Source organism: Pan paniscus, chromosome 19 (assembly GCF_029289425.2).
Source record: "Pan paniscus chromosome 19, NHGRI_mPanPan1-v2.0_pri, whole genome shotgun sequence".
NCBI lineage: Eukaryota > Metazoa > Chordata > Mammalia > Primates > Hominidae > Pan > Pan paniscus.
Genome location: NC_073268.2, coordinates 96,661,982 through 96,675,826, shown reverse-complemented (window position 1 = coordinate 96,675,826; position 13,845 = coordinate 96,661,982). Strand labels below are relative to the sequence as shown.

General features: G+C 47.4%; 1 protein-coding gene across 1 annotated transcript; it reads left to right on the top strand.

Moving 5' to 3' along the window:
- The first annotated feature begins 731 nt into the window (after positions 1-731).
- On the top strand, positions 732-12,533 carry LOC129394408 (eukaryotic initiation factor 4A-III-like). Its single transcript, XM_055101362.2, has 12 exons — positions 732-916; positions 3,462-3,534; positions 5,863-5,929; positions 6,416-6,478; positions 7,657-7,789; positions 8,047-8,127; positions 8,638-8,779; positions 9,527-9,665; positions 10,297-10,412; positions 11,462-11,569; positions 11,666-11,793; positions 12,291-12,533. The coding sequence occupies exons 1-12, from the start codon at positions 748-750 to the stop codon at positions 12,305-12,307; spliced, it is 1,236 nt and encodes a 411-aa protein (XP_054957337.2). The 5' UTR covers positions 732-747; the 3' UTR covers positions 12,308-12,533.
- The last annotated feature ends 1,312 nt before the right edge of the window (positions 12,534-13,845 follow it).

Sequence of the window (13,845 nt, the reverse complement as noted above, 5' to 3'; positions counted from 1 at the left end):
GCCCAGCGCCGCGCCGGGGCCCACCACCGGCGGCCGTGAGGGTTTCCACCCGAATCTCCCCGGCGAGCTGGGCGCCTCCACTACGGGTCCGCGACGCAGTCCACCCACTGCGGGCCCGAGAGAGGACCCGTGCTCGTCATTTTTATTCGAGGCGGGGCTATCTGGGGACCCCGCCCGGAGCGGAGGCCCCTCGCGGCCCCAGCCTGTTTCCAGGGAATTCAGGGCCACACGCCGCTCAAAGAACCTCAGCGCCCCAGTCCGCGAAATCCCGCAGCCGCTACGAAACACCGCCAACTTCAGAGGTCCCACACCCTCCATCCCTTTTGTAAGGAACTGGGTGCCCCGCCCTCAACGAGATCCCGCGGGAACTGCATATGGCGCGAGAGCAGAAACACCTTACTTTTCCCTGCGGCAAACGCCCAGTTCCCTTTCACGTGACGAAGAGTGCCCCGTCCCCCAGAGGCGTGGCCGCGTCGCACGTAAGCACGTACGCACGCACGTCTCTCGCTTTGGCATACTTAAGGCCTCAGTTCTCAGCCCCGCTTGGCAGTTCTCTTAAGAGCGGCAGCGAGGTCGGCAGCGGCAGCGAGGTCGGCAGCGGCAGCGAGGTCGGCAGCGGCAGCGAGGTCGGCAGCGGCAGCGAGGTCGGCAGCGGCAGCGAGGTCGGCAGCGGCAGCGAGGTCGGCAGCGGCAGCGAGGTCGGCAGCGGCAGCGAGATCCGCTGTGCTCTTCCGCGGACTCTGAATCATGGCGACCACGGCCACGATGGCGACCTCGGGCTCGGCGCGAAAGCGGCTGCTCAAAGAGGAAGACATGACTAAAGTGGAATTCGAGACCAGCGAGGAGGTGGATGTGACCCCCACGTTCGACACCATGGGCCTGCGGGAGGACCTGCTGCGGGGCATCTACGCTTACGGTGAGCGGGCGCGGGCCGCGGGGGCCAGCCGGGGGCGAGTCGGGGGCGAGCCGGGGGCTGAGGGCCCGACTGGTGACTCCCGGGCCGGCCCTGCGCTCCGGAGGTCGTGGTCAGGGTCGAGGCTCGGGGGCCAGTGACGTCCGACCCCCACCCCCACCCCCGTCCTCGCCCTCACGCCTGGCTGTGTCGGCGCTTTCGGTGTGTGTCCCCCGTGCAGAGCTCGGCGCTGGGTCTGTCGGGGGCTGCAGCCGCTTCGAGGCGCCTGAGCGTCGTTCATTCAGCAGATAACTGTTTTCTCCCTATTAGCTTTTCTGGGTACTGGGGTTTTGGCGGTAAAGCGGATGGGTTTGCGCCTTTACGGGTTTTGAAGTTCGTTTGGGGGGAAAGCATACTGTCAGGCTGCCCGGGCAGTGGTGGTTGCTGTGAAGAACCTGCAGCGGGGTAATTGAATAGAGTGGGACTGGGAAGGAGGAGAGAATTAGTAAAGCAGAGAGGTAAGGGGCTTCGCAGGAGGGGGTGCCATTTGAGCAGAGTTCTGGATGAAGGAGACTGTTAATGAGAAGAGGGAAGAGCAGTTGGGGCAGAAGGAACAGCTGGTGCCAGGGCCTTGCAGCCCTTAGCCAGCTGCATTCCAGGAACTGAAAGAAGTCCCCTGTGGTGGGATTTTGGAGAGCTAGTCGGGGCAGATCTAGCAAAGACGTGTAGGGTGACGAATAATTTGAATTTCATTTAGAAATCTAGTGGGAAGCCACTGGAAGGTTTTAAGTAGCTATGTGACACGATCACATTTACAGTTTTAAAGATTCTTCTGGGTGTCTGTAGATTTGAGGTGAGGCGAGGCAAGGCAGGAGAGGAAACAAGAGAGTTGGGAGCTTTTGCTCCAGTTCAGGGAAGAGAGGATTGTGCTGCCTTGGAGATGGAGTACCAGGGAGCTGACAGCATTGGCTGATGGATTGAACGTGAGCGACAGAAGAAGGAGAGTTGGAGTGTTTTGAGTAAGCGGTGGTTGATGCTGCAAACATTTGGCTAGGTAGGCAGCACTCCAGAGAGTCAGAATCAGGAGCTGTCTCTTGGTATGTTTGAAAGATGTGAGGAAGTTGAGGGAGAGCCTGGAGAAGAGGTTGGGTTGGGCACATAGATGGGAATGACCAGCATCTGGGATAAATGGCCTGTGTTTAATGCTTGGGACAGGGACATTTTTTATCGTGTAGTTCTCTTCCTTTTCTTTCTTCCTTTTCCTTCTGACAGTCCTGCTCTGTCACCAAGGCTGGAGTGTAGTGGCATGATCTCAGCTTATTGCAAGTTCCACTTCTGGGGCTCAAGCGATTCCTTTGCCTCAGCCTCCCGAGTAGCTGGGATTATAGGTGTGGGCCACCACGTCCTACTAATTTTTGTATTTTTAGTAGGGAGGGGATTTTGCCATGTTGCCCAGGCTGGTCTTGAACTCCTGACCTCAGTGATCCACCAGCCTCAGCCTCCCAAAGTGATGGCATTACAGGTGTGGGCCACCCCACCTGGCCGTATCCTGTAGTTCTTGATGCCACAACTGTTTGGACAAAGTGAAGCGAAGTTGCTGAGGATGGGTGGTGAAAAAGCATCTCAGGCAGCCTCGCAGTGAGGCTGACAGCCCCACCTGGTTTCCTGGCACTCAGGCGGTCCCTGCCCTAAGACACTGTTGTTCGTTTCCCATCTATGTGCTTGCTCTTCATGAAGAGTTCAAATCATCTGCTATATTTGCGTTTGTGTTAAGATGGGAAATTGTGCTACATTTTCTTTTGTTTCTTATTTTTCGCTATGCCCCAGAACTGAGCAGAGCTACATTTAAGAGACTACCAAAAAATAATTGAAATAGAGTTTTTGTACATAAAATTTTATTTACTTGAAAAACACGTGGTTCTTCTTGAAAATAGCCTCACCCTTTGGTGTAGTAGTTGCTTTGCAAGAGAGATGGTGTTGTAGTTAGTGAGCTGCATCCAGACAGAACAACACAGGACACCCTGCAGCGTGACCCACGCAGGTTAAACGGAGTTGTAGACCTGTCAGCAACACACAGACTTAATGCTAGCTAGTAGGAGAGAACAATGGCTAGAGTGCCTTTCCTGTTTTTTTGTTTGTTTTTTTTAAATTTAAAAAGTAGTATAGGTTGTTTGTAATCCAGTCAAACGTAAGGGAGTAATTAGAGTAAAAAGTAAGTTTCTTTCCACCCCTCTACTGCAGTAACTGCCAGGAACATTTTGGCACTTATACTTCCAGATGCTGCACGCCCAGATTTTTTTTTAAAGAAAACTGGTGTCTATATTCTACAATTTGGTGGTTTTTTTAAAAATAGAGATTGATCTTTACAAATAATATCCCACGTTAGTGTAGAAATCCACTCAGCGCAATTCATTGAGCCCCTGGGTTTTGAGAGCTTGCTATGTTGAACACTGGGTTAGGCTGGAGGACAGGTTCAAAAAACAAACCATGTCTGCCCCTGAGGAGCTTACAGTACAGGGTTTCTATGCCGTCATTGTGGTGAGAGCTAATTTTTTGTTTTTATTTGCAGGTTTTGAAAAACCATCAGCAATCCAGCAACGAGCAATCAAGCAGATCATCAAAGGGAGAGATGTCATCGCACAGTAAGTTGTCCTGGGGTGCGGCGCAGGGCTGGATGTGAATTTGGGCAGCGCAGTGCAGTTAGATGCTCCGGGATGACTGTTTCCCTCAGCTTGTACACGCTCAGTTCCAACACTTTCCCTGACTTTAGCCACAGGGTTTAATAATTTTTTTAATTTGTGTTCTCTACTGTAGAAAGCTTTCATTTTCTTTTTGAGATGGAGTCTCGCTCTGTTGCCCAGGCTGGAGTGCAGTGGTGCCATCTCGGCTCACTGCAACCTTTGCCTCTCAGTTTCAAGCTATTCTCCTGCCTCACCCTCCCAAGTAGCTGGGATTACAGGCATGCACCACCATGCCCGACTAATTTTCATATTTTTAGTAGAGACGGGGTTTCACCATGTTGGTCAGGCTGGTCTCAAACTCCTGACCTCAGGTGATCCACCCTCCTTGGCCTCCTAAAGCGCTGGGATTTCAGGCATGAGTTACCGCACCCGGCCAAGGCTTTCGTTTTCTTAGCCAGCTTTGCTTAGTGGTTTGCTGGCATGTGGAATTGTATATAACACAATTTCGGAAAAACAGACTGTGCTTTTCCTCTGCTCTCACACCACCACGACAATCATCAGCACAGAAGAAGACTTCTGTGAGCAGAGGTGTGGGGGTTTTCCAGCTGGGTGTCCTCCAGTTCAACTCTCACACCACCTGCCTGGAGATAGGCCATATCCTGCAGGTTGAGGGCTCAGTCCCCATGACTACCCTCTTTTCAGACACCAGTTCTAAGTTCGGATCTCTAGAACTTCTGACCAAGCAGCTTCAAGTTGGGTTCCCAGGATCTCCTCTTTAGGTTGGATTAATTTGCTGGAACAGCAGCTCAAAGAACTCAGGGAAACACATTTAGTGGTTTATGATAAAGGGTACTGCAGAGGATACAGATATGGGGGGAGGGGTGCAGCCTCCAAGGGGCGGGTGGTCACCTCCCGGAACCTCCTTGTGTTCCACTGTCTGTGTTCAGCCATCTAGAAGCTCTTGGAACCCAGTCCTCTTGGGTTTTTATGGAAAATTCCATGAGGTCAGCATTCTTTCCCCCATAAGGGAATAAATAGGGCAGGAGCTTTTCTGGGATAATACCATAATGCTTTTTTAAAAAAAATTTGAAATTTAAATTGTTTACATTTTTCGAGACAGGGTCTTACTCTGTCTCCCAGACTGGAGTGCAGTCATGTGATTACAGCTCATAGCAGCCTCAAGCGATCCTCCCACCTCACCCTCCCAAGTAGCTGGGACTACAGGCACACATCACCATGCCCAATTACTTGTTATATTTTCTGTAGAGACAGGGTTTTGTTGTGTTGCCCAGGCTGCTCTCAAACTCCTGGCAATCTGCCTGCCTTGGCTTCCCAAAGCCTTGGGATTACAGGCGTGAGCCACTGTGCCCGGCCTCAACATTTTTTTTGTTAAGATATGGGGCCTCACTTCGTCACCCAGGCGGGAATGCAGTGGTGCAGTCATAGCTCACTGCAACCTCTAACTTCAAGGATTAAGGAATCATCCCACCTCAACCTCCCAAGTAGCTGGGACTGCCAGAATGTGCCGCCGTTCCTGGTTAGTTTTTTGTTTTGTTTAGAAATGGGGTCTCTTGCTGTATTGCCCAGGCTGGTCTCGAATTCCTGGCTTCATCCAATCCTGCCTCTGCGTCCCAGAGTGTTGGGAATACAGGCCTGAGCCACCACGCCGTGACATGAGGGTCTTTATGACTCACAATCTGAAAGGCAGGGAAGATTAGAGCCCTGCTGTGGAGCAGGTGAAAGGAGAGCAGAAGGTCAGAGAGATTGTTTCCTGAGGCCTAACAAACCCATCAATTTAATAAGACTGTAATAAGGGCTATGGGAGCTGTGAGCCAGGAACTCTGGATGAAAACTTGTATATAGCCGTATCTCCTGGCACCACAAACCCTCTTTTAATAGCTTTATCCCTCGTTTGCCTAATTTCAAAAAAGACTCATTTACACAAAAATTTCTTTGGAGGAGAGAGTTAGTCCAAAATCCTAGAAGGAAAAGAGTTGTATTTCAATAAAGGGGAGTCCTCCTTTTTCTGACACCTATGAAACGCCTCTTGAAGTTAGAGAGTCTGTGACTCCATTGCCCCCGTGCAGAAGCCATGTCTACTCTCTTCATGGACACTTAACAAGCTGTGACACTGGGCCCGAGTCCTGCCTCCTCGCAGTTAAGATGGTATTAGGTACGGGGGCTTGCTCTAAGAAGGTACCTAAGTGCCTCTGGAGCCCAGGCCTTGGAGTGCAGCTGTGGCGTGGCCTGTCCTCCCTCTAATCCCACTGCTTTTGTTTCCTTGAATAGGTCTCAGTCCGGCACAGGAAAAACAGCCACCTTCAGTATCTCAGTCCTCCAGTGTTTGGATATTCAGGTAATTTGCCATTCTTAAAACAAACTGTTAGGTAATTCTAGGAAATACTTGCTTTTTCTTCTGTAACTACAGTGTTCAAAAAGTACAATTTAAAATTTTCCAGTATGTATTGACTCAGCAAATTTTTACACAGAGTCTTAGTTGTACACTAATATTTGCACTAATATTGTGTCATGATTTGCTATTTAACTAGAGGAAGCTCTTGTCTGCAGACGAGGATCCTGACACATTAAGTTATTGTTGGATTTGCAATTTAAATGACATTAATATTTGCTAACCTGTAAGAGATGAGAAGTATGATTAATATGAGATACTATTTCTCATATTGATCTGAGTGTGAATGACTACAATCCACTTTGATAATACTGCGGATTCTCTAATTTCTGATAAATTCTTTCACCAGGTTCGTGAAACGCAAGCTTTGACCTTGGAATCCACTTTGATAATACTGCGGATTCTCTAATTTCTGATAAATTATTTCACCAGCTTTGTGAAACTCAAGCTTTGATCTTGGCTCCCACAAGAGAGTTGGCTGTGCAGATCCAGAAGGTGAGATGGCTAAAGAGAGCAGTGTCTGATTAACAAGTACTGCTTTTGTGATTTAGTTGTGAAACACCGACTTATTTATTTAATCCAATCCTGTTTTCTGATACCTCAAAATTTTCTTCCTGATTAACATTTTGCCATGAATCATTATATAAATTGCTGGTTTGTATCAAGTCATTTTTGGTGTGGCTTGTGTGCTCTCGGTAGTTTTTTACAGCCTTAGAAATGTAGATTTTTTGCGAAAAGTCAATTTTAATAAAAATAAATTAGGCCGAGGTGGGTGGATCACCTGAGGTCAGGAGTTTGAGACCAGCCTGGTCAACATAGTGAAACCCTGTCTCTACTAAAAATACAAAGAAATTAGCTGGGCGTGGTGGCAGGCGCCTGTAATCCCAGCTACTTGGGTGGCTGAGCAGGAGAATCACTTGAACCCGGGAGGCAGAGGTTGCAGTGAGCTGAGATTGTGCCATTGTCCTCTAGTCTGGGCAAGAAGAGTGAAACTCTGTCTCAAAAAAAAATAAATTGTACCCATTTTATACTTAACGTAGTATAAAGACGTATGTTTAAAAAGATGTATATTAAGATGTTAATGTTGGTTTCTTCAGTGGATGGGATTATGAATTTTACATATTCTTTTCTGTTAATGATATAGCTTTTGTAATAAGAAACCAGCAGGCCGGGTGTGGTGGCTCACGCCTGTAATCCCAGCACTTTGAGAGGCCGAGGCAGGCCAATTAGGAGGTCAGGAGATAACGACTCCCTGAATACACATATAGGATGCACACAGCACAGTGTGCTAACACGGTGAAACCCCATCTCTACTAAAAATACAAAAACAAAATTAGCCTGGTGTGGTGGCGGGCGCCTGTAGTCCCAGCTACTCAGGAAGCTGAGGCGGGAGAATGGCGTGAACCCGGGAGGCGGAGCTTGCAGTGAGCTAAGATTGCGCTGCTGCCCCCCAGCATGGGCCACAGAGTGAGACTCCGTCTCAAAAAAAAAAAAAAAAAAGCAAAATTAACTTGTTTTTGTCAGAGAAAAGAGCAGGAGAATTTTGTGGTTTGGAGATAAGAATGGCATAAATAATAATCGGTGATCATCTCGGAGGAGAAACAGTCTTTCTTTTTGGAAAATGTGGATGTTTCTCTCTCCCACCCTGGACGTGAACCTGTGCTTTGTTTCAGGGGCTGCTTGCTCTCGGTGACTACATGAATGTCCAGTGCCATGCCTGCATTGGAGGCACCAATGTTGGCGAGGACATCAGGAAGCTGGATTATGGACAGCATGTTGTCGCGGGCACTCCAGGGCGCGTTTTTGGTAAGCACTTTTGTCGCTAAAAATGGTGCTGCCGGTAGTATTTGTAAGAAGTGCTTAAATGGTACAGGACAGCTTTCGATTTGGTAGGCCGCACGGTAGACTTTTGCACCTGGGTCACTTGCAGGAGGTGGAGGGAAGGTCTCTGGAACCCTGAGACCAGTGGAATGATGAGCTCTTTCTTGGGAGCCTCAGGTGTGATTATTTCAAAATCTCATAGATGTGATTTGTCATAAGTATTTCAAAATCTCATGTTATAGATATGATTCGTCGCAGAAGGCTAAGGACACGTGCTATCAAAATGTTGGTTTTGGATGAAGCTGATGAAATGTTGAATAAAGGTATGAGTAACAAAAGAATTACTTTTCTACTGACATAATTCTTAGTTCTTAAATTTTCACAGTGTAAAATTGAAACAGCCAGTGACTGTTCTGAATGTGAATAGCGTTTTCATCGTGGAAAAACAATTGTGCCTTGGCGGCAATTATGAACAAAAAATTCCTACCTTGATTTTATTTGTTTATTCGTCGTGGGTGACTCAGGCCAGCCTCTATGGCTTTTTATTTGGTATCTAGGACTCTCGGGGTGGGTTTCTTGATCCCTAGATCACTTCAGATTGAAGAAGCACCAAAGGGAAACCAGATTCCCTCAACCAGATAACACTCCGGGGGGCGGGGAGTAGGGACGGAGAGAACGCGTGGATGTGGCCTGGTGCTGTAAAAATGAGATTTCCTGTCAAACGTACCTTATCACCACTCTGCCTCTAACCCAGTGGGAACACTGGGCGCGCACCTTCCATTTCTGGGTGTGCCGCCCTAAACATCCCTCACCTGTCTTGCTCCCTGTCCCAGGTTTCAAAGAGCAGATTTACGATGTATACAGGTACCTGCCTCCAGCCACACAGGTGGTTCTCATCAGTGCCACGCTGCCACACGAGATTCTGGAGATGACCAACAAGTTCATGACCGACCCAATCCGCATCTTGGTGAAACGGTAGGAGCCCCTCTTGTCAAGTTTACTAAAACACTGGGCCGCATTTATAAAGGATTTTATGTCGTAATTTCAAAAACTTTTTATAGCCAGAGTCTGGCTGTGTTGCTGAAGCTGGTGTCAAAACCCGGACCTCAGGCTATCCTCTTGCCTGAGTGTAAAGGAATTGAAAGCATGCAAATTCTTTTAAAATTCCTGTTTTAAAAAACCAAATAGGCTGGGCAACATATAGAGACCCTATCTCTACCAATAATAAAAAATTAGCCAGGTAGGGCGGCACATGCCTCTAGTCCCAGCTACTCAGGAGGCTGTGGTGGGAGGATCGCTTGAGGTCAGGAGGCTGAGGCTGCAGTGAGCTTTGATTGTGCCACTGCACTTCAGCCAGGGCAACAGAGCAAGACCCTGTCTCAAACAAAACAAAACAAAACAACCCATCTTTTACAATCCTCATTGTGGTTTGAACCAATAATTCTAAATTTAAAAATTAGGTGACTGTATTTCTTTATCAGTGTTTCATTTAGAATCGTATTCCATGTGCTGCACATTGTGAAATGTTAAGTAGGATACAGAATGGAGGCCTGTGTGACGGAAGTGGTGATAGGATGGAGGACAGGGCTGGGGCTGCTGGGTCTGCACCAGATATCACGGTGTGACCTTCTCCACCAGGGTCTCCCTGGATCCTGGCTTGGCCCACCCTCAAGTCCTAGAAAGAAGGATGAGTATGTAACAGGATTTGTCTTTGTCCTTCAGTGATGAATTGACTCTGGAAGGCATCAAGCAATTTTTCGTGGCAGTGGAGAGGGAAGAGTGGAAATTTGACACTCTGTGTGACCTCTACGACACACTGACCATCACTCAGGCGGTCATCTTCTGCAACACCAAAAGAAAGGTGAGAGGCACTGCACAGCCTCCCTGTGCTGAAGGGAAACTGCAGATTGAGTCTCTGAATGACGTCAATCAAGATTTTTCAGTAAAGGGCCAGTTTGTCCGTATTTTAAGCTTTCAGGGTATGTGTTCTCTTGTAAAAGCAGCTGTAGACAATATGCAAACGGTCACGTGGCTGTGACCATTAAAACTTCATTTACAGAACAGCGATATCAGCCACCCCTAAAGATTCAGATTTTGTTGGTTGAAGGTGGACCCCAGGCCTGAGTAGTTTTAGATCCCCAGGTGATGGTAATGTGGAGGCAGACCTGAGAACTGTCGGCCACTTTCCTGAGAAAGGAGAGGAGTTGGGCTACATTCTAACAAGATTGGATTTCAAATGAGAATGAGCACACCTGGCCCCCTCCCCCCATAGAGTCATTATATGGAGAAAATGAAGTAAGAGGGTTTTGTGAGTGCACCCCAACATTTTCTGGGAAAAAGTTTGTACATCCAGTTAGGATGATTCTGAGTTTTAAGAGCAGTTACCTTATGAATATTGACACTGGTTCTGCAAATGATGCGGTAAAGTCCCGAATGCACGTCTCTGCTTTGGTATACTAGCTTGCAGTAGCATCTGTTGCTTGGATTTGTAGGTGGACTGGCTGACGGAGAAAATGAGGGAAGCCAACTTCACCGTATCCTCAATGCATGGAGACATGCCCCAGAAAGAGCGGGAGTCCATCATGAAGGAGTTCCGGTCGGGCGCCAGGTGGGTCCGCTATGCTGTGGCTCTGCAGGTCAGGGTTTGCTAGACTGTGCTAAGCACTTCATATGCACTGCCTAAGTGCAGGCCCCACACCCGGGGGGATGACAAGCTTCTGCTCTGAAAGCTGAGGCCCTGGGTGAGCAGAAAACCTTCCAGTTAATGAGGGGTCCGCTGTGCTCCTGTAATACTTAGGTTGAGGTGATAACTAGCCTTAACTAGCCAGGTTGGTCACCTTGGTTACAAGTGTGTGTCTTCTTTTCCAGTAAGTAGGGGGGTTTTCTGTTCATCGTTTCGATTAGTTTAATTCCACAGTGGTCAGAAAGCGTGGATTGGGTGGTTTCATTCATTTGAACTTGATTCAGACTTCCTTCTTTGCCCACCTTGTGGTCAGCTTAACAAATGTGCTGTGTGTGTCTTTTGTTTGTTTGTTTGTTTTTGAGACAGTCTCACTTCGTTACCCAGGCCGGAGTGCAGTGGTACAATCTTGGCTCACTGCAACCTCTGCCTCCTGATTTCAAGTGACTCCTGTGTCTCAGCCTCCCGAGTAGCTGGAATGGCTAATTTTTTTTTTTTTTTTCATTTTTAGTAGAGATGGGGTTTCACCATGTTGGCCAGGCTGGTCTCGAACTCCTGACCTCAGGTGATCCATCTGCCTCAGCCTCTGGCAGTGCTGGGATTACAGGCATAAGCCGCCGCCATGGCCGGCTGAAGTTACCGTTTTTAATTTTTTGCTAGGCAAAAGTGAAGTATTTTTCCCAATTATTGGTTTAGGACCGATTAAACAAGTTAAAGATAGTCTAGTAAAAGATGTCTATTTTTTTAATCTGATGGAGCACATGACCGAAGTAACTAAATCCACCAACAGCCCCTCTGCACAGGGGTTTCTGGTGCTGTCCCTGAGGCTTCACGTTTGCAGACAGACTGTTGAGAGAGGAGAATCTCGTATATTTTGGACCTGCAGCCAGGATTCCTTAAAATTAGCAATGGAAGCAAGTCCAGTCTTATACTTGTATGAGTAATTTAATCACCTCAAACACTCTTTCTTTTTGCAGCCGAGTGCTTATTTCTACAGATGTCTGGGCCAGGGGGTTGGATGTCCCTCAGGTGTCCCTCATCATTAACTACGATCTCCCCAATAACAGAGAATTGTCCATACACAGGTAGGGTGCAAGCTCTCATTGGCTTCACTTCTGTGACACATTTACTAAATCTTGATTGTTATATATACTAACTGTAATATTGTTTTATTCCTGAAGAATTGGGAGATCAGGTCGATACGGCCGGAAGGGTGTGGCCATTAACTTTGTAAAGAATGACGACATCCGCATCCTCAGAGATATCGAGCAGTACTATTCCACTCAGATTGATGAGATGCCGATGAACGGTAGGAAATCATCCAGCTCTACTGTAATTGTAGAGGGAACTTCCCTATTCTTAGTTTGGGGCACTTGAGTTTGTTTTTTTGTTGTTGCGGTTTGTTTTGTTTTGTTTTTGAGATGAAGTTTCGCTCTGTCACCCAGGCTGGAGTGCAGTGGCGCGATTTCGGCTCACTGCAACCTCTGCCTCCTGGGTTCAAGCAATTCTCCTGCCTCAGCCTCCTGAGTAGCTGGAATTACAGACGCGTGCACCATAGCCAGCTAAGTTTTGTATTTTTAGTAGAGACGGGGTTTCACCATGTTGGCCAGGCTGGTCTCGAGCTCCTGGCCTCAAATGATCCGCCCACCTCAGCCTCCCAACGTGCTGGGATTACAGGCGTGAGCCACTATGTCTGGCCTGTTTTTTGTTTTGAGAAGTCTGTTGTGAGGTTTTAGTTAAATTTACGTTAACAAATTTTCATTTTGTTTGTGTTGTTCCTTAATCTGTTTCTTTCTTCACTTTCAGTTGCTGATCTTATCTGAAGCAGCAGATCAGTTGGATGAGGGAGACTGTTCACCTGCTGTGTACTCCTGTTTGGAAGTATTTGGATCCAGATTCTACTTGATGGGGTTTATATGGACTTTCTTCTCATAAATGGCCTCCCGTCTCCCTTCCTTTGAAGAGGATATGGGGATTCTGCTCCCTTTTCTTATTTACATGTAAATAATACATTGTTCTAAGTCTTTTTCATTAAAAATTTAAAACTTTTCCCATAAACTCTATACTTCTAAGGTGCCAGCAGCTTCTCTAGTAACTTACTGTGTAGTCTTGGGTCATTTCACTCACTTTTCCTTGTTTTTTTTTTTTTTTTGAGACAGAGTCTCCCTCTGTTGCCCAGGCTGGAGCGCAGTGGCGCGATCTCCTCTCACCGCAAGCTCCACTTCCTGGGTTCATGCCATTCTCCTACCTCAGCCTCCCACGTAGCTGGGAGTACAGGTGGCCGCCACCATGCCAGCCTAATTTTTTTGTATTTTCAGTAGAGACGGGGTATCACCGTGTTAGCCAAGATGGTCTCGATCTCCTGACCTCGTGATCCACCCACCTCGGCCTCCCAAAGTGCTGGGATTACAGGCGTGAGCCACTGCACCTGGCCCATTTCACTCACTTCTCTAATCTTTTTTTTTGGAAAGAGTTTCATCGTTGATGAGTTTTGCTCTGTTGCCCAGGCTGAAGAGCAGTGGCACCATCACAACTCATTGCAGCCACAACCTCTTGGGCTCAAGTGATCCTCTCACCTCAGCCTCCTGAGTAGCTGGGACTACAGGTGCATGCCAGCACATCTGGCTAATATTTAAATTTTTTGTAGAGACAGGGTCTCACTTTGTGGCCTAGGCTGGTCTGTCACTCATGGGTTTAAGTGATTCTCCCATCTTGGCCTTACAAAGTGCTGGGATAACAGGTGTGAGCCACCATGCCTGGCCTCATTTTTCTAATTTTTTTGTTTGTTTGCTTTTTGAGAGCCTAGGATCTCCCTGTCGCCCAGGCAGGGGTATAGTGGCAGGATCATGACTTACCACAATGTTGACAAACTAAAACAGATAATTATCTGTTTAGATATTTAAATTATTAAAGTATTTAAGTTATGTGTTGAAATAGTTAAAGTAATTACCTGTAGCTTTATAGGCACACAGCACCACAGCTGCCCAATTTTTAATTTTTTCAAGACAGGGTCTCCCTCTGTTGACCAGGCTGGTCTTAAACTCCTGACTTCAAGCAGTCCTCCCGCCTCAGCCTCTCAAAGTGCTGGGATTACACACAAAGTGCTGTGATTACACACCGGGCTCTAATATTTGAAATGGAAATGTTAAAACTGGCCCCTCCCTTCCTGAAATTAGTTGGGATGATAATCTTTATTTCAGGGTTAGGGTGAGCTTGGAAATATTTTTAAATTTCATCAGGTGATTCTACTTGAAGGCATCTGAAATTCTATAGTTTATGAATGGAACTTCCTTTCACTGAAACTGTGACTGGACCCTTGCTAGCCAGCTGGTGGCTGGTAGACCAGCTGCATCATCAGGAG